This window comes from Hydra viridissima, unplaced genomic scaffold, assembly GCF_058129835.1.
Source record: "Hydra viridissima isolate aposymbiotic clone 2 unplaced genomic scaffold, HvirCarnegie_v1 scaffold_8, whole genome shotgun sequence".
In the NCBI taxonomy this organism is placed as follows: Eukaryota; Metazoa; Cnidaria; class Hydrozoa; order Anthoathecata; family Hydridae; genus Hydra; species Hydra viridissima.
The window spans coordinates 12,662,013-12,682,691 of record NW_028324307.1 but is presented as its reverse complement, the minus strand read 5'-3'; the positions used below and the strand labels follow the sequence as shown (position 1 = coordinate 12,682,691).

Genomic DNA, 20,679 nt, shown 5'->3' with positions numbered 1-20,679 from the left:
TTTAAAGTTTTGTAAATTTATGAGAGCATGTGTATTTTGATCTTGCATTACTTAAACTACTTTGCAATTCATCAAGTTATTTGAGAAATACTAAAAGTTTATATTTATAAAACAGCAAAACAAATTAGTGATATATTATTACGCACCATTGCAAACAGTGTTCTTGCTAAGGTTGCCACTCTGAGAAAAACCAGGTAAACATTCACAGACAAAAGAACCATTAGCATTCTTGCATGTTGATGAATTGGAGCACACAGTTCCATTTATTTGCAATGAGCATACATCTAAAAAAGCAGATTACAAAAATATTTTAAATCAAGTTTTTAATAAAGCAAGCTGTAATAAAATTCTTTTTAAAATAATTCTAAAAACAGTTACTATTTTTAAAAAAATCATTAAAAAACTAAACCAATTAATTAAACGCTTGATTAGCAAAAATCAAACAAAGAAAAAGTCTGATAAAAGTAACTTAACTATTCATATAATAAAATGAAATTCTAACATCAGAATAGATTTAAATTGATTAAAAAAACCTGGTGATGATGTTGTTGCAGGTATTGTTACAGTTGTGGATGCAGCTGTTGATGCAGCTGTTGACGCAGCTGTTGATGCAGATGTTGATGCAGCTGTTGATGCAGATGCTGTTGCAGGTGTTGTTACAGTTGTAGATGCAGCTATTGATGCTGTTGTCGATGCTGCTGTTGATGCTGCTGTTGATGCTGCTGTTGATGCAGTTGTTGTTGTAGACGCTGTTATAGTTGTTGATGCTGCAGTTTCTCCAGCTGCTGTTGCAGATGTTGTTGCAGGTGTTGTTACAGTTGTAGATGCAGCTGTTGATGCTGTTGTTGATGCTGCTGTTGATGCAGATGTTGTTGCAGGTGTTGTTACAGTTGTAGATGCAGCTGTTGATGCTGCTGTTGATGCTGCTGTTGATGCAGATGTTGTTGCAGGTGTTGTTACAGTTGTAGATGCAGCTGTTGATGCTGCTGTTGATGCTGCTGTTGATGCAGATGTTGTTGCAGGTGTTGTTACAGTTGTAGATGCAGCTGTTGATGCTGTTGTCGATGTTGCTGTTGATGCTGCTGTCGATGCAGCTGTTGATGCAGATGTTGTTGTAGACGTTGTTACAGTTGTTGATGCTGCAGTTTCTCCGGCTGTTGTTGCAGGTGTTGTTGCAGGTGTTGTTACAGTTGTTGATGCAGCTGTTGATGCAGCTGTTGATGCAGCTGTTGATTCAGCTGTTGATGCAGCTGTTGATGCAGCTGTTGATGCAGCTGTTGATGCAGCTGTTGATGCAGTTGTTGATGCAGATGTTGTTGGAGACGTTGTTACAGTCGTTGATGCTGCAGTTTCTCCAGCTGCTGTTACAGATGATGTTGCAGGTGTTGTTACAGTTGTAGATGCAGCTACTGATGCAGTTGTAGATGCAGCTGTTGATGCTGCTGTTGATGCTGCTGTTGATGCTGCTGTTGATGCAGATGTTGATTCAGATGAGGTTGCAGGTGCTGATACTGTTGTCGATGCTGCTGTTGATGCTGCTGTCGATGCAGCTGTTGATGCAGATGTTGTTGTAGACGTTGTTACAGTTGTTGATGCTGCAGTTTCTCCGGCTGTTGTTGCAGGTGTTGTTACAGGTGTTGTTACTGTTGTAGATGCAGCTGTTGATGCTGCTGTCGATACTGCAGTTGATGCTACTGTTGATGCAGATGTTGTTGTAGACGTTGTTACAGTTGTTGATGCTGCAGTTTCTCCGGCTGCTGTTGCAGATGTTGTTGCAGGTGTTGTTACAGGTGTTGTTACAGTTGTAGATGCAGCTGTTGATGCAGCTGTTGATGCTGCTGTTGATGCTGCTGTTGATGCAGCTGTTGATGCAACTGTTGATGCAACTGTTGATGCAGCTGTTGATGCAGCTGTTGATTCAGCTGTTGATGCAGCTGTTGATGCAACTGTTGATGCAGCTGTTGATGCTGCTGTCGATGCTGCAGTTGATGCTATTGTTGATACAGATGTTGTTGTAGACGTTGTTACAGTTGTTGATGCTGCAGTTTCTCCAGCTGCTGTTGCAGATGTTGTTGCAGGTGTTGTTACAGTTGTTGATGCAGCTGTTGATGCAGCTGTTGATGCAGCTGTTGATGCAGCTGTTGATTCAGCTGTTGATGCAGCTGTTGATGCAACTGTTGATGCAACTGTTGATGCAGCTGTTGATGCAGCTGTTGATTCAGCTGTTGATGCAGCTGTTGATGCAACTGTTGATGCTGTTGTCGATGCTGCTGTTGATGCTGCAGTTGATGCTATTGTTGATACAGATGTTGTTGTAGACGTTGTTACAGTTGTTGATGCTGCAGTTTCTCCAGCTGCTGTTGCAGATGTTGTTGCAGGTGTTGTTACAGCTGTTGATTCAGCTGTTGATGCAGCTGTTGATGCAACTGTTGATGCAACTGTTGATGCAGCTGTTGATGCAGCTGTTGATTCAGCTGTTGATGCAGCTGTTGATGCAACTGTTGATGCAGCTGTTGATGCAGCTGTTGATGCAGCTGTTGATGCAGTTGTTGATGCAGATGTTGTTGGAGACGTTGTTACAGTCGTTGATGCTGCAGTTTCTCCAGCTGCTGTTACAGATGATGTTGCAGGTGTTGTTACAGTTGTAGATGCAGCTACTGATGCAGTTGTAGATGCAGCTGTTGATGCTGCTGTTGATGCTGCTGTTGATGCTGCTGTTGATGCAGATGTTGATTCAGATGAGGTTGCAGGTGCTGATACTGTTGTCGATGCTGCTGTTGATGCTGCTGTCGATGCAGCTGTTGATGCAGATGTTGTTGTAGACGTTGTTACAGTTGTTGATGCTGCAGTTTCTCCGGCTGTTGTTGCAGGTGTTGTTACAGGTGTTGTTACTGTTGTAGATGCAGCTGTTGATGCTGCTGTCGATACTGCAGTTGATGCTACTGTTGATGCAGATGTTGTTGTAGACGTTGTTACAGTTGTTGATGCTGCAGTTTCTCCGGCTGCTGTTGCAGATGTTGTTGCAGGTGTTGTTACAGGTGTTGTTACAGTTGTAGATGCAGCTGTTGATGCAGCTGTTGATGCTGCTGTTGATGCTGCTGTTGATGCAGTTGTTGTTGTAGACGTTGTTACAGCTGTTGATGCTGCAGTTTCTCCAGCTGCTGTTGCAGATGTTGTTGCAGGTGTTGTTACAGTTGTTGATGCAGCTGTTGATGCAGCTGTTGATGCAGCTATTGATTCAGCTGTTGATGCAGCTGTTGATGCAACTGTTGATGCAGCTGTTGATGCAGCTGTTGATTCAGCTGTTGATGCAGCTGTTGATGCAACTGTCGATGCTGCAGTTGATGCTATTGTTGATACAGATGTTGTTGTAGACGTTGTTACAGTTGTTGATGCTGCAGTTTCTCCAGCTGCTGTTGCAGATGTTGTTGCAGGTGTTGTTACAGTTGTTGATGCAGCTGTTGATGCAGCTGTTGATGCAGCTGTTGATGCAGCTGTTGATTCAGCTGTTGATGCAGCTGTTGATGCTGCTGTTGATGCTGCTGTTGATGCTGCTGTTGATGCTGCTGTTGATGCAGATGTTGATTCAGATGAGGTTGCAGGTGTTGATACTGTTGTTGAAATTGTTACAGCGGTTGTAGCTATTGCTGAAGTAGTAGAAGTTGTTTGCTCAGTACCAACCGCTGATGCATTGGTTGGTACTGATGTTGTTGTGGCTGATTCTGTCGCTGTTTCAGTTTGAGATGTAGTTGTTATGTTTTCTGCTGTTGTTAAACTTTTATCTACCAAGATAAGAGTTTTCATTTTGAATTACCAATAAAGGGATAAAAATTTTAATTCAAGTATCATTTTTATAAAATTTGAGCACAGTAAGAAAATGGTTTTCAATCAAATATTTTATTAAACAAAAAAAAGAAGCCAGATTTTTGTTTTGTAGAAGAAAAAAAAGTTTTTGCAGATGTTTTACAGTAAATACAATAAAGGTATTAATATGCCTTAACGTACCCTTTTTGTATGTAAAATTGTTTTTATCCTTAATCAATAGAACTGGTCAACTCGTTGCTTTTTTTTAATTTTTATTACTGTGCATAACCACAAATTTCATGATAAATTTGGTGGTTTCAAAATAATTGTTTAGCTTGGGTTTTCGCGTCTTAGTTTACTAATTTTGATGCAAATATCTTTTATTACAAAAACAAATAAAAAACAGTTAAGAAGAGAAGATAGGTAGAAAAATAAGCTCATTGTTAATGTTTGCAATGATTGGCACCACCCTCAAAGACATTACCAAGAAGCTAAACAAGTCTCTGAATACTGTCTACAGTCTGATTATGTTTTCAAATGACTGATTGTGTTAAGAGGAAGCCAGGAACTGGTTTGAAGAAGTTAGTTTAAACTCCTCAGTTGATCATACCAGTCATGGGTTAAGTTTTTTGGAATCCAGTATGGTCATTATGGAAAATTAACAAAGAGCTATCTATCAGTGAGCACACCATCTGAAATGTCAGGAAGGATCTGAAGGCAAAGTTAAAAGCTATAATTAAGAAACACATGGTTTCCCCAAGTATCAATGAAAAAGATTTAAAAGATCAAAAAACTTTTGAGCATCCTGAAGAATAGAACGATCACCATCCTTTTCTCAGATGAGAATTTTTTGACTGTTGAATCTGTCTCAAACCACCGTACCAAATGTTTTATAAGTCATCAAACAATCCAGGCAGTTCAAGAGTATGTTAAGTATACATTCAAGTCCAATCATCTGGCTGCAGTTTGTTTATGTTGGCCTGATTTCTTCTGATGGTCTTAAAATGCCTTCGGTCTTCATCAGATTTGGTCAGAAAGTCAATACCAATGAGTACATTTAAATCCTGAATAACCATGTCAAACCCTGGATTGTCACCCACCACTCTTCAGATGACTATTCTGGGTTCCAGCAGGATAGAGCACCTTCACATACATCCCAGAAGACTCAGAGGTGAATCCAGGAGAACGCTGCTATCAAGAAAAAGTGGAACAAACTTCGCCCTGTTCCAGGTTTAGGAGTTAAGTTTTAGCTGTGATTGATGCTGAGAGAGGTATATTTAATAAAAATAAGGTAAATGTATGTCTAAATACTTTTTATTAAATAAATATTTATGTTTGGCTTAAGTATTGTCAAAAAAATAAATTTTTTTTACTAATTTGCCTGGTATATGTATGTGTGCGTGTGTTTTTCTTTTAACTTTCAAAATTGATTTATTTGGTACTTTTTTTCTTTGTTATCAGCTTCTATTATATATATAAGTATATATATATATATATATATAAATATCACCATCTATTTCAAATTAGATTAGTTCTAAAACTTTTTTAAAAATACATCTTGAAAAATATCCTTTAAATTAAAATATGCTTGAATATGCACTTAAGAGTAAAATCTGCATTAAGGTGCCCTAACCAATAGGTCTCAAAATATTTCATTTTTACCATAACAGACAAATATCTTATGATAAATGTTAAAAGAAAAAGATAGTGTAAAGAAGTATAAAATGGAGGTGCAAGTATGTGCATACATGTATATGTTAGCCAGTCTAAATTTCCAACCGAATATGAAAAGTATTGACAAGTTTTGTTTGCTTTTCTTACCACAAGCTTTGGAACTAATTATTTTTGAATAATTAGTTTAGAACTAATTATTTTTGAATGCATGTGAATAATTTGGTTGTTCTGGCCACCGGCAAAAAATAAGTACATAATTGATAAGTTTATGAAAAGATAAAAATCCATTTCTTGAAAAAAGCCTAACAGCCCAGTTTAGTTTTTGGATTTTTTAAACAAGTGAGACTTCTAGTTCTATACCCTAAAAGATGGAGTTGGGAAATATTTGTTTGTATCATTCACAAATTTTTGAGGATGTGCCTCCATACCCTACTTAATAGAGAGTTCTTTAGAAATCTTTTCAAGAAAATACAAATTTGTAATGCATGGGCATACAAACAATTTTGATTTAATTAGGGGGAGAGGGAACTTCCCTAAACTTCCCCATGAGCATATCCTCTAAGTTTTTCTTTTCCCTTGTAAATTTGTTCTAAGTCTATTTTCCTCAGTAATTTTTCATTATTTATATTACAGGGTGTAATAGAATTGTTAAATCTTTGAATTTAAAGGTGTTCAAAAGACATTGTGTTCAGAACTTGACTGATGCTCAAAAAGAAAGACGTAAAGTATGTTGCCAAAATTCATGAGATAGATTTCCTATTCGTCAAGTTCAGAACATTTTCTTCACTGATGAAAGGATTTTTACTGTGGAAACTCCAAAAAATACTCAAAGTAACAGAGTGTATTGTGAAGTAGACAAAAAATGCGATGTGTCTAGTGAAAATCTTTGCAATCCACGGAGTTATTTCTCAAAAAGTGTTATGGTCAGTCTCGGTGTCACTAAACACCATAAAGGATTAATTTATTTCGTTGAACCAGGCACCAAAATTGATGCTCAATGTTACCAAAATACTATTCTTCAGCAATGTTTGCTGCCTGACTGCGAGCGAATTTTTGGTAATCACCGCTACACTTTTCAACAAGATTCTGCTCCATCACAGCGTGCAAGAAGGACAATAACATTTTTGAGGAGAAAAGTTCCTTTTCTTATTTCACCAGATGAATGGATCTCAAATTTGCCTGACCTTAACCCGTTAGACTATTTAATTTGGAAAATACTACAAGGGAGTGGAAATAAGGGATGAAGCTCACTTGCGTGAAAGAATTTTATACTGTTTGAATCGTGTGAGACAAGATACTATTGCGAAAGGAATTGATCAATAGCGTGCAAGACTGTAAAAATGCATCGAGCAGCAAGGAGGCTGTTTAGAAAAATTTTTCACTTGAACATTCTGGATACTGTAATTGTTCTTATATTATTCAGTACTCACAATTATGCTTCTTACTGTTGCTCACTTTTTTGTAAGTGTTGTTGTTTCAAAAAACAAATCTTACCACTTTTTCTGGCCCTGTACATTATTACAATGTATACTAATGTATACTTTTGTTAATTAATGATATAATATATAATTTTCTTTGCATAACGACAGTTAAGGATTTTTTTTTTGTATTTATTATATTTACTCTAATATATATGCCAGTATACAAAATAAATACACAGTACAAACACAGAGACAAACAAATTCTTTATAAGCTTACTAAAAAACAAAATAATTTCTTTTTTTTTAATTGATTTAAAATGTATAAAAATTTATTTCATTTCAGTATTTATTTATGTGGCTAATAGAAATAGGTGCTGTGTGCACTGTTTCACCAAAAAGTAAAAGAAAAGCATTTTAAAACAATGATTGCGAGAGCAAGTGCAAACAAGCCTAATACTTTTATATTGAAATGAATGGACCTGAAGATGTTTTCATCAAAGTTAATTGATGATGAAAGTATTATTAATATAAAAAAAAAGAAAAAAAAGTGAAAAAGAAAAAAAAGTGAAAAATGTATTTTTCACACAAGAACATTTTATAAATTTATATTTATATATAATTTTAAATATAAATTTAAATACAAATTTCATTGTAAATAGAACAATTCGCGTACCTGATAAAGCAAAGGCTACAATAAAAAATATAGCTGTCCGTGTCATTTTCCTGCTGATAACCTGTATTATAAAAAAAAAAGTTTTTTAAGAATAATAATAATAATAGCAATAATGATAATAAGAATAATAGTAATAATTAAAATATTTATAGTAATGATAATAGTAGTAGTTAGTAATAGTAGTAGTAGTAGTAGTAGTAGTAGTAGTAGTAGTAGTAGTAGTAGTAGTAGTAGTAGTAGTAGTAGTAGTAGTAGTAGTAGTAGTAGTAGTAGCAGTATTAATAGTAGTAGTTAGTAATAGTAGTAGTAGTAGTAGTAGTAGTAGTAGTAGTAGTAGTAGTAGTAGTAGTAGTAGTAGTAGTAGTAGTAGTAGTAGTAGTAGTAGTAGTAGTAGTAGTAGTAGTAGTAGTAGTAGTAGTAGTAGTAGTAGTAGTAGTAGTAGTAGTAGTAGTAGTAGTAGTAGTAGTAGTAGTAGTAGTAGTAGTAGTAGTAGTAGTAGTAGTAGTAGTAGTAGTAGTAGTAGTAGTAGTAGTAGTAGTAGTAGTAGTAGTAGTAGTAGTAGTAGTAGTAGTAGTAGTAGTAGTAGTAGTAGTAGTAGTAGTAGTAGTAGTAGTAGTAGTAGTAGTAGTAGTAGTAGTAGTAGTAGTAGTAGTAGTAGTAGTAGTAGTAGTAGTAGTAGTAGTAAGAATAATAGTAAGAATAATAATAAAACTTAAACTTTGTGAAAGACTTTTTCTAATTTTTCCTTGTTATGCAATGTTTTTTTTTTAACTTGCAAAATTGATTTATTTGGTGTTTTTTTTTCTTTGTTTTCAGCTTTTATTTTACACTTAAAAAAGTGTCTTTGTATGGTCAAAGCAGGCCCTCTTGTGCATGAAATGATTATTTTTGAGGCTCAGCAATAGAAGATGGGTTGATAACCAAAACTGCAATTGTCGAAGAAGAGTCCTGTCATTTGTTTGGAACTAACAATTAAAAAGACATTTTTCATTTGGAATGAAATTGAGTTTATAGAAACAATTTCACTCCATTACACAATTTATCTTATGACGAGACACTTAATTTAGGAAATTTAGATGTCCCATTAAAAAAGTTGCGCATAAAGAAGATATGCTCTTATCATCAATTAAATTTTATTTCTGGCATAAGTTATCTATAAATAAGAATTAAATAAATGTTCTATACTTCTCATCTATATGCGTAAAACTTATTTTTACTAACCAAATTTAACATCAAATAAGAACAAAAATGTGCAAACTGTAAAAATAGAGTATATGGCGTAATACTTAAATAGCAACATTCTTATTATATTAGAAGGACAAGTTATCCAGAGAATCTGTAACAACTGATTTTAAAAGAAATTTAGAAACAACGGCCGTTTTCGATTTATTTGAAGCAAAAGAAAATGGGAAAACATACTTTCCAGGACGTAAAGAAACTTAATAAAACTTGTACAGATTTTTGAGATTCAAGAGGAGTCTTAAAACACTTTTGTTAAAATACGTTTAGATTTTTAGGATTGTTATTGTTCGAAAGAAAATTACAAAAAGATCTTTATTAGCAACAGTTTATTAAGACAAAAGACAATGCTATGAAGTTTTTTCTCAGGTTTTGTGAGTTCTTAAGTCTGTTTTTAATAAAACAAACTTCCTTCTATTAAATAGTTCCAACTTTCGATATTATTTTGAAAATTTGGCCCCCCTATTACTCATGTGAATATTCTATTTTTTGTAATAGTATTATTCTAATAAGCTATTTGCGGTTTATTGATTTTTACACCGTTTTTAAGAAAATTATTTTGACGCTTTTTCTCAAGAAACATTTTTCGGTGATCAAAAATGAAATATGAACTTGATGTTATGACCAAAGAAAATCCATATGGAGGATGATAGGCCTATACGCTTAAGACATTTGGGTAAAATTTCCAAAATCTAGTTACTTCCTCTGTGAAAATAAATTCAGCTTTGATTTTTTCATTAAAACCAGCTCTCTTAAGTTTTACTAGCCGCATTTTTTTTTTCTTTAGGTTAAGAAATTTATAATGCATAATTAAAAATCAACCGTTATATAATTTAAAATCAACGTTCTAGCAAATGTTATGGTATATAAACGCATGGATTTTATATCACATGATAAAAAGAACTCTTTTTGAGGTAAGTAAGTCAGACATGATTAGAATAATCAAACCAGTTGTTCTTGTATTTACTTAAAAGTTTCGTAATGCAAATTCCATGAATAGAGTTTCTAATATAAATTCCATGAGGAGAGTTTCTAATATATAATTGTTGCATAAACAATTGTTTTGAAACGGTAAGTTAAGCCATTTCAATTTGGATCTTGAAAATACTTTTTTTCCCAATGTTATGTCAATAATGGAGCTTCATTTAATGCACGGCATTGGCAATCACTAAAATTCCTTAACTCAGATTTGGCCTAATACTTCATAGTCGCTCACCTTGCATCATATTTAAAGGCATTTTCTAGAGAGCAGCTAGCTGGCAATGAATATCGAAAGCCACTGAAACATGAGGATCCCCGTAAAAAAAAAATGAATTCAGAAGCACTTCTTTTTTCCAACAATTCTTTTTATTGAAACATGTAGAAATTCTAATAAATTGGTAAAAGTCTGTTTAACAACTTGTTTAATGTCACAATAGCTCTCTTGGTATTTTTTCTGAGCAAGTTACCGAAGTTTTGCATCATCTCTTTAGAGCCCAATGGCAGAGTTACAAATTACATAATCACCATTCAGTAAATGGTGATAGTTTGCAAAGGTGTGCCACATATTTTTAACGCTAAAAGACTTGAATAATTTCAAAATTTATCACTACGCGTGTAAATAGAATTTGAATTATTTTTTTTAAATGCTCTTATTCTATTTGTCTTTTATGTTTTTGTTAGATGTTTTTTTTTATATTTTTTAGAATTTGTATTAACTATTGTAATTTTATAATTTGAAAACTTTTTGTTCAAATTTCAAAATCATTTTATTTTTCAAAACTTGAAAACTATCAAAAACTGTTAAACTTTTCAATCTTTTAATTAATTTTATTATAAAGACTTTCTATTTTTTTTTACCTCATGACTTTTCATTTTTATTACCCAACTTTTTATTTATCAATGGAAAATTAAAGTTGTCTTATCTTTTCACGGACGTTGTATTCAGGTTTTAGGATTTATACCCAAGTAACATAAAATTTTAGGCCTCTATTCATCTTCGTTCACAACATCAAGCTCATATTTAGTTTTTGACAGCTGTGATTTTGCTTCTGTCCTTTTGTCTCAATCAAGATAATAACCCAATAGTACCACTTTAAACAACTGAGTTCTCATCAACAACAACTACTCTCGGTTGTTTTAAAGTATTATTTTTAAAAGTAGTACTTTTAAAACTAATAAAGATTAATTGGGTTTCCATTTTGTGCTACGATAAATGTTCAGTTTGAAAAAAAATTTTTGAACTTTTGTGTAAATGTTTATCAAGATTTTTAATAAACTAGTATTTAAAAACTTTATATTAAAGAAAAGCATTTGCAGAGTCTTTTAAAAAAAATGTTATAACGCATTGACAAGTATAAATTATATTACAACACCAAATCAAATTTCTTTAATGCTCATCACAATGAATTAAAGCACCTTTCAATAGGTTCCAAATTCTTCGTTGCAATTCAGTGTAAAACTTGAAATTTCAAACGAATATTCCAAAAAATTATAAGAAAAACAGTTTCAGTCGGTCATATAAAACTTCTCTATATTTTAAATTTTTAGGCGATTAGTAATTAGAATTTTATCGAATGACTCTTATTTCAAAATTAATACTTTGAAATGCATTTATTTATTCAAACTAAATGGATTAACTCTGCTTTTAAAAGCTTTCTTTTCTCTTTACTAACAAGAATTCGCATTTGAAATATATTAGGTTCTGAAATTTTTTTCTATTCATTCAAACAAAAAAAAGATGTATAGCTTGAAATTTTTTATAATATTTTTAAATTTCAAATTGCATTTTTTAATTGAAAGCAAAAGGAGATAATTTTCAAAAATTACCAAGTAACAAAACCAAGTCGGTAATTCTTAAAAGTTACCCTGGTGATGATGGTGATTTGACACAACCATAAAAGTTCAAAAGGAACTGATTAAAAGGCTCCTAACTTGCATAAAACAAAAATTTACTCTTCAAAAAACTCAAATTTAATTCTTTGTCAATTTCATGAACGATAATCAACTTGGTTTAAAGGGGATTATGCGCCTCAATTATGATTGCGACCATTCTCTTACTCATATAACCAGATTTAAACGAGTTTTAAAGGCTTTTGTTAATTTTATTTCAGATAAGTGCCATTTATGTTCCTCTGTTCTGTTTATTTCTCAACATTTAACTTATATATAAAAAGAATGAATCTGAAATGTTGGTTCAACAGGAATTTAAAGATAATGTTTGTTTACAACGGAACGGAAAGCGGATGCTTTTACAGTTTTACCAGTTATAGTTTATGCATCAGATATAAACTCAAGCTTATCTCTGCATGCATAAGTTATATACGAACAAAAATATTTAAAGTGCATTATTTTTAAAGATGGCGAAGATAAACTCAAGATTATCTTAAGTTTATCTCTGCTGTCAATGGTAAAGAAAAAATTTGGTAATAAGAAAAACAAATAATTTCTCGTTCTAGCTCGAAATATTATCAAAACTAAATATTATATCAAAGCATTGCTATTACCTTAAATCAATTATTTTTTAAAAAAAAAAAAAAAAAAAAAATACTATTTAAACTCATTTTGATTTTCGTTCATAAAATTTATTTCATTAAGGTTTATTCCGTTTAATTGAATTCTGACTTAGTGGAAACTTAGTTGCGTAATTAGCGGTGGGCAAAACGAGCAAGTCACACGCGTTTTACAAAATTTGTGAGACGCGTTTCACGCGTTTTAAAATTTGTGAGACGGGCAAATTAATGTTTTAACTTTTTATTAGAATTATAGTTTACATTACAGTTTGTTGATTTTTTGTTGGAATTTAGCATATTACCTATAACAATAATGTTAACTTACTTCAAAAATCAGAGAAAATTGAAATTTGCTCGAGAGAAATATTTGAATAAGTGCTCGAAAAAAGATTTCATTTCAGCGTTGGAAAGGTAAAAGCTATGCATTCATCTGGAGTTTGTTGTATCTTTTTTAGAGGCGATGAAAATTTGCGTTTTTGAAAGCCAACTTATACAAGCCGCAACTACTTTTTTCCGTTATATTAGCTAAGGCTCAGTTTTTTTACGGAGGAAAACATTAAAAAATATATTTATAATGAAGAATTTTGTAACTTAAGCTCATAATATTGAACTTGTAGAATGCCTCGTTAATGTTGTGTTTATAATCCGGTCAAAATAGACAAAAAAATAGTGGTAGATTTGCAATAATTCGCATAGAGCTGAAAACTTGTACATAGCTTGAGCACATTATTACAAATAAAGTCCCCATCGATCCCATATCTACAAAAAAAAGTTATTCAAGGTTTAAGGTATAAAAAAAGTTGTTTTTTTTTTAAAAAAAAAAGGAAATGTTTTATCATTAAAATAGATCAAACGAAAGCGAACAGCATTTAAAAGTAGTGATCGACCGAAACCGAAATTTGAGCCGAAACCACTGATCTCTATAATAACTGGATAGCGCATCTCTAATATCAAAATTCACGCCAAAATCGCCATATTGGAAAGCCCCAGAACAATAAAATCTGATATGTGTGATAAAGCGATAAAGCGATAAGCCGAAAAACAGAACTTAAAGCTTACGGGATCAAAATTTTTGGGGCTTTCCAATATGGCGATTTTGGCGTCAAAAAATAAGAAGTTTTGCTCGGAGTTACGCTATCCAGTTATTATAGAGATCAGTGGCCGAAACCGAAAGTACCGAAATTTCGGTTCAGTAAAGCCGTAGCCGAAGCCGAAATTGAAATTTCGGCCGAAATTTCGGCCGGAGCCGAAACCGAAACAGCCGAAATTTGAAAAAAAATGTTAAAAATCCCTGAACCTTTTATGATCACCGAATTAAAGCAAAAAAAACTATTTTACGTATATCTAAGCAATCACCATGTAACATAATTTGATAAAAACTATAATATGTCAAAAAAAAAAAGTAGAATATGTCAAGACATTTTAATAATTAAAGTTAACAATTGAAATATTTTCTCTACAGAATAAAATTTTTTCCATGTTTTCTGGCAAAAGTCTGTTTCTTTCATTTGAAAGAATGTCTCCAGCAGTTGAAAACAACCTTTCAACTTCGGTAGATGTTGGTGGAGGTGTAAGGAATCTCTTTGCCATTTTTGCCAAACCAAACTTTGCTTTTAATGTTGTTTTTTCTTCATACTCTTTCCAAAACTCTAAACAGCATGAAGATGTTGGGCTTTCTAAGTACTCGTTTAAAACTTCCTTTGCTAATTGAAGACCGTTTTTTCAAAAGGGATATAAGTCACATTTTAAATATTTTGAAAAAACTAAAAAAAATTAATAATCTATTTAAACTTTCAACAAATAAAAATTTTTCTTTTTGTAAGCGGTAGTTTATTGTGATTTTCATAAAAATAATTTTACAATTAAAATTTTTCTTTTTTTGAAGTATACTTATAACGGGTTAAAATGTAAGAAGTTTTTCAAAAAGGGCATAAGTCCACATTTTTTTAGAGAAAAATAAGTATTTGTGACAAAATTATGTTTTAAATTGTTTGCGAATTAAGTTTATTTGGATGGACTTACAAATTTGTAACGTAAGTTCTTAAAACACACCTAATATTTTGACCACCTCATCCCTTGTTACATGATAAGTGAAGACCCTCTCTGTGATTTTTCTTTTTTTGTAAAAATTTAAAATTCATACGTACGCTGTTTAAAAAATAAAAAACTGTTGTTTTATGCCAGAAATATGTTTAATGGAGACTTGAAAAGCGAAAATATTTTAAACGTTTTTCGATGGTTTTCAGCCATACCAGTTCAAAGCATGCTGCAGATCAGTTTTTTTATTTTCATAAAAATACTAAATTGAGTTAATCAAACATTGGTTAAAGAGTTTTTAAGGAATTCAAGATGCCTATGATATAATTAAATTGTTTAATTAAACATTTTTGTTTTAATTCAAAATTTTACCAATAATTACCATCTGAATTAATTTACTGATACTCCCTTCAGCAGAGAAGTCATTAGTACCCCTTTCAGCAGAGACGTCATTAACGTATGAACCCTTAATGTTTGGGACAAAAAATTATTTGAATGGATTTAATATTATATTCTTTTAGTACATATTTTTAGACAATCTCATTTTAAGACAACAATAGAGAACATTTTATAATACAAAAAAACAAAACAAAAGTTTAGTAAAATTATTTTATTAAGTTTAAACAAACGGTTCATCTTCATCAAACTCATCAACATCATTCTGCATTACTCCCTCAATACCATCAAGAATACAGGCATAGAAGTCCTTTGCATCATATGGTACCTCAAAGAAAGCCATTAACTTTTTTACATCTGCTTTCTTTTCCTTTTTGACTTTGTTTTCTAATGGTCTTGGTATTGCTTCAGTCATTTTTGCAAATAACTGTCCTTTTTTTAATAAAGAACTAACTAGACAAGGCTCTGCAGAATATGCACTTTGCACTTCGATTTTCTTTTGAGAGTAAATTATAATTTTCTGATCTCTCATTGGAAATGGCTTTTTTTTTTTAAGAATCTGTTTAGCCATTTTTTGGTAATCTTTAAGAAACCAATCTTCTCCTAGTTTTTGCACTGCTCCATGCTCTGAAAATATTTTGTAATATTCCAGAGGAGAAAGAATGGTTTCTTTTTTGCGTACCACTTTTTCTATACGCCCAAAAACTCGATCAGGAGGTAAAAAACTATGACCCCTGATTGGAAAAAAATGTTTAACAGCATTAAACATAACACTCGTTTCCACAAAATTTTTCAAACAACACAAAACAACAAAGTTTTTGTTCTGTGATGAACAAGCATCAGAAAATAAATGTAGATCTAATTTCACTTTAGCTCCTCTTTCTGTAATTAAATCTTTTTCCAACTTAGACAAATAGTGAACCAGGGCTGAAGAAACTTCATTAGATCCTCTACCACTCTGAGTTTCCAACCAGGTATAAATAAAAATGTTATCTTTGTTTTGTACTATTTGATCATGTCGAACAAATGTTAAATTATAGAGCCAAATTTGTCGAGCATAAAATACTTCACTAACACTTAATCTAGGAAGTGGTTGGTTTTGTTGCATGTCAAAGCACACTTTAATGACATTTTCATTTTTCTCTTTCATAAGAGAGTAGAATTTTTTTGCTCTTAATTTGTGCAGACGATATTTAGCAAACTCTTCTCCCTTTAACTTTGTATCAAATGTTTTTCTTATCAACTTCTTTTGTGCTTCACAAAAAGAAAAGATATCTGTTCTTGGGTTTCCAAATCCAACATTAAACTTTGTGTAAAAAATGTTTTTAAATTTAGAAAGTGATGAAATACCCATATTTTCTTGGTTTCTATGAAGTTTCCAGTTTCTCCATAACTTTACAACATTTAATTCAGGTGAAAGGTACACTCTAACACTTTTCCCTCTCCCATAGTGTGAAACACAACCTTTATATTGACTTATAAAATTCACTATTGAATTGGTGATTTCTTTATCACCTATCGTTTGTCTAAATCCTCCGCGTTTTTCAGGTCTCAGACACCCATTTTTAGAGTAATATTTTATAAGATTATGCAATCTTTTTATTCCAACACATGTTATGGAAAGAAATGTTTTTTTACAAACTGGAACTGTTTTACAACTTCTGTCAGCAATACTGTAGTTTATTGAATGTTTTCTCAAACAAAAATATTCATTCCTTGGCCTGTGTCTTTTAACTTGAGTTAATTTAACAAACTTCAGAAGAAAATTATCCTGTTTAACTTTTAATTCTTCATTGTACAGCTTCTGGAAAAAACCTAAAAAAAATTTTGGTATGTCAAGATTGATATAATAAAGAATTATTTTTATTTTAAATTCATAGTATAGATTGAAACTCATAGCTAACTATAATAATTCTGAACTAACAAAAGTGGCTAGTGTAATACAACTGAGCTCACCAACAATATCCAGGTTGCCAAGATTGCCTGCTTTACATCTTTTGTTGTTGTGCCTACAAGCTATGACAGGTAATTTTCCAAGAGATGAATATCTCTGGCGTTTTTTCTCTCCTGTTTTGCTTATTTTCGATCTTTTCCGACCATGTCCAGGGGTTAGAGAGTAAGAAAATATTTCCAGTTCTGAATCTATTATTTTAGATACCATTTTTAGATAAAATTTGTTACGGAAGTTGCTACTGCGCAAGCGTGAACTTAAGTTTTTGCTATACTTTTTTCTAATGCTGGGACTTATGCCCTTTTGAAAAAACTTGGTGATTTTAATATTGAAAGTAAAGTGGATAAATAATTTTCTATCCATGTTATTATAGTTAGATTTGTTCCATTTACACTATAGCAAAAATGGACTTATATCCCTTTTGAAAAAACGCTCTTCAATTTGGAAGTTGGATTTTTGGACCTTGTATTTTGTGACTGTGCAATTATATTTTGCATCATTGAAGAAAACCCAGTGTTCTCAATAGACTTAGTTTTCATCACAGGAGTAGTTTCATTTTGGCTCAAAATGGAACTGTCTAATTCCAAAAGAACTTGTTTTTTTGCAGCTTGAAAGGCTTCTTGGGATCTAAAGAAGTGGTGCTTGTATCTGGGATCAAGAAGTGTTGCTATTGCAAAATGATCAATGGTTTCTAAATCAAAAAAACGTGCCTCCATTGCTTTCTTTAAAGCATTTTTCATGCCAATCACTTCTTCGTCATCAGAGGGAACTTCGAATGATTTCAGGATAGTTGTCACAATTGGAATACATGCACTGATGCAAGCATCCTTTCCAGAGAGCAATTTGGTGGCTTCTTCGAAAATCGCTAAAATGTGTACCAGCTTTTCACACAGGTTCCAATCCTGTACAGTGAACTCAATGCCGCTGGAAGGACGGATTAGCAGCGTGGTAGCAATTGCTGATTTCAAGTACAGAATTCTTTCAAGCATGTAATATGTTAAATTCCAGCGTGTTGGGACATCATTTTTGAGTCCGAGCCTGTCAAAATTGTTCATTTGAACCTCTTGTTGTTTGTAAAGCTCAGCAAAGAAGGAATTTGAAAAAGAAGCATGAGTGCAAAGCTTTCGACATTTTTCTATCAAGTTTACAGCACTCTGGAGTGAAAAAAGTTCTTTTTTAATCACTAGTTGAAGTGAATGATTTAGACACCCAGCAGACTTGTAAACACACTGTGGTTCTTTGAAAGCTGCTTTTATATTTGCAGCATTGTCTCTTAAGCAGAATGTGATCTTGTCCTTTAGCTCCCACTCTTTCACAACATTCTCAACTCTTTGAAAAATGTTTGAAGCAGTATGTTTTTCATCAAACTTGGAACATGACAGGCAGAATTTGATCCGCTCCCATTTGTCTGAAATGAAGTGTGCCATCATGCCCAAGTACTTATGATGAAAGGATGACCAAGCGTCCAGAGAGATGGAGATAGTTTCAGCATTTTTTTCGTTAAGCATAACTTTCGTTGCAAGCTTAATCTTTTCATAGGCTGGATTGAGCATGCTTCGGTAGTATTTCTCACTTCCAATGTCAAAGTGTGGTTTAAAAAGTGCATGATGGCGTAAAAATCCCGGATTATTCACAATTGACCAAGGCTGTAAGTCGAGGATAATCATTTCAAATATAGATCTATGAAACTTAAGACCTTCTTCGGAATTTGAATCAATTTTTGAGATATTGTCAACCCAGCCAGGCATTGTAAATTGCAGCATTTCAGTCCTCTGGCGTTTTGATCTGATGTCAAATAAAGGTATTGTTCTTTTTTTAATTGTAAGAGGCTCAAGCTGATCTGAACTTGGTATATTTTCAGGATTGTCGGTAGTTGTGAGTATTGCTTTTTCAGTTAGGAGATTTTTTAGAGTAAGCTGTGGATGCCGACTTCTTAAATGTGATGAAAGTCCGCTAAGTGATTGAAGTTTTGGATTGTGGGATCCACGAGATATTTTCAAATTGCAGATATTGCAAGTTGCGTATTTGGAATCACTGGCTGTTACGGTAAAATGATTCCACAAATAGCTTTTCTTTCGATTATTTTCCATTGTAAAATTTAGCACTGAGAAACTTTGATTAAATTATTGATTTTGGTTACTTAACTTAAATGTTAACTTATTTAAAGAATGATTTGAGAATAGTAACTTGAATCAATTATGTAACGTGACTTCAATTAAAATTTCTACAATTGTTATAGTTAAAAATTGATTTACTAACAAACGATTAAAATTAGGAAATCGTCATGATCCCACTCTAAATTAAAAAAAAGTTATCTAGACTTTAAAAAAAATCTTATAAAAGTTTCGGTTCATTTCGGTTGTGGTTTGAACCGAAATTTCGGCCGAAACAGGAAAAGTAAAAAATTGCTGTCGCAGAAATTTCGGTTTCGACTTCGGCCGAAACTTCGGCCGAAGCCGAAAGTTTCCGTTCACTATTTAAAAGTATTTTTGAATAAACTGTTTCGTCGGCCTCTCTTTAAACTTGTATAAGAACAATAAAAAATGCTTTTTTCAACTAATTTTTTCAACTGATTTTTCTCGTCTGACTTCCCAAAATTCTTGGAACAAAGTTACGAACGATGAAATACTTTTGGCGTTGAACGTTCTATTGCAGTTAAGAGTATCGAGCAGTATTTTTTATTACAATTGGAACCGTTTAATATTTTTATTAAAACGTCGTAACTATGTTTTATATGTAGTAAACTTTTAATAGCAAGTGAAACTGTTGTTGTTGATCGCGGAATGAAGACTTTAATTGATACAACTGTTAAAAGAATTGACGGGTTTTATGAATACCTGAAAGATCTGAAGTCTGTGACGATTCATGTGGTGTGCCGTAAAATGTATACTCGGAAGAGTACTATTGTTGCATTTAAAAGATAGCAATATAGATCAAGTCAGCACATCTGAAAATAGTTCACCTCGTACCAGAGCGCGCGTAAGTGAATCACTTTTTTGTTTAAAAAAATGTTGCTTATTTTGCAGCGATGAAGCAAACGAGGAGGCCGAGAAGAAGAAAGCGAAGAAAGTTCGGCGTAAAATTCATAAAGTTGCGACTCTTGAATTTAAAGAATCAATTCTGAAGGTAGCATGGAGTCGTTCTGACGAGGAATAAAAAAGGTTACTGCACGCATTGTATATGAATTTGATTTAGTTGCTGCTGAGGCTAAGTATCATAATACCTGTTATAATTCTTTCTTGAGACCAACAAATTGGTCGTCCTTAAGATGAATTTACAAATGTTGCGATGGAAGAAATATTTAAATACACTGAAAATAGCGATGACTGCTAGTTTTCATTAGAACAACTAAAAAATATTTGCAAAAATCCACATTTAGATAACAGAACAATTAAGACACGATTAAAGTTCGGTAATAAAGTTATTATCACTAAAAAATCGGGAAAATTAACGTTTATCTGTTTTTTTTGACAATCATAGCGATATTCTTAACCAAGCTTGGTATGAGAAAAAAAGCCAAAATAAAGAAGAAAAACGATTTCGAATTTTAAAAACTGCGACAGCAATCATTCGAGAGGACATTCAATTATTGGTATTTGATAATACCAATTATCCCTCGCCAAGTCAAATGTTTGAAGATATTAACAGCGATATTCCAGAGTCATTGACTTATATATTAGAGCAAGTTATTTTGAAAAATAAACGATCTAAGTTAGAACATTTAAAATTAGTTTGCAATGTATTTTATATAAAATCGCATTATACTTAGTATATTTTCGCTATATATTTTCGCTATATATTTTCTTGCAATATATTCTTGCAATATCTTCTCGCAATATATTTTCGCAAGAATTGCAATATCTCAGGAATAACGGTTCTTATAAAAATGTATAAAGGCAATTCTATTAAATACTTTCATGATGTAATACTTTTAATTGATATTTATTATGATAAAACTTATCATTAATTGGAAAAAAAGAAAAAACTATTTTT

The 20,679-nt window shown here is 32.4% G+C and overlaps 3 protein-coding genes and 2 pseudogenes across 5 annotated transcripts in view; 1 reads left to right on the top strand and 4 right to left on the bottom strand.

The window, feature by feature from the left end:
• The window catches only part of LOC149885185 (uncharacterized), a 47,869-nt gene that overhangs the window by 24,873 nt on the left and 2,317 nt on the right, over positions 1-20,679 (bottom strand). Inside the window, exons 1-4 of one of the 3 annotated variants that reach the window (XM_090095178.1) lie at positions 11,620-11,669; positions 7,573-7,633; positions 534-3,782; positions 147-284 (exon numbers count right to left, since the gene is read on the bottom strand). In XM_090095178.1, coding sequence (XP_089951304.1) covers positions 147-284; positions 534-3,782; positions 7,573-7,618 — 3,433 coding nt within the window. In that variant the 5' untranslated portion in view covers positions 7,619-7,633; positions 11,620-11,669. Of the gene's footprint in view, positions 1-146; positions 285-533; positions 3,783-7,572; positions 7,634-11,208; positions 11,387-11,619; positions 11,670-20,679 lie in introns of those variants that run through there. The other 2 variants (XM_090095176.1, XM_090095177.1) reach the window with 2 other exon arrangements.
• LOC149885189 (uncharacterized) lies at positions 7,573-13,892 on the bottom strand (annotated as a pseudogene).
• Positions 14,412-17,059, bottom strand: LOC149885188 (uncharacterized). Its single transcript, XM_090095191.1, has 2 exons — positions 16,692-17,059; positions 14,412-16,550 (listed from the first exon to the last, which is right to left on the bottom strand). Exons 1-2 carry the CDS (start codon positions 17,047-17,049, stop codon positions 14,959-14,961), a joined length of 1,950 nt encoding a protein of 649 aa, XP_089951317.1. The 5' UTR covers positions 17,050-17,059; the 3' UTR covers positions 14,412-14,958.
• LOC149885187 (zinc finger BED domain-containing protein 4-like) lies at positions 17,097-18,776 on the bottom strand. The gene has a single exon (XM_090094646.1). It carries the CDS (start codon positions 18,774-18,776, stop codon positions 17,097-17,099), a length of 1,680 nt encoding a protein of 559 aa, XP_089950772.1.
• LOC149885186 (uncharacterized) lies at positions 19,416-20,001 on the top strand (annotated as a pseudogene).

Excerpts from the sequence above, each read along its gene's own strand:
- LOC149885188 (XM_090095191.1), bottom strand. The coding sequence starts at position 17,049 with ATGGATAGAAAATTATTTATCCACTTTACTTTCAATATTAAAATCACC. Across the intron at positions 16,551-16,691 it reads TGGCAACCTGGATATTGTTG|GTTTTTTCCAGAAGCTGTAC; the intron begins GTGAGCTCAGTT and ends AATTTTTTTTAG.
- LOC149885187 (XM_090094646.1), bottom strand. The coding sequence starts at position 18,776 with ATGGAAAATAATCGAAAGAAAAGCTATTTGTGGAATCATTTTACCGTA.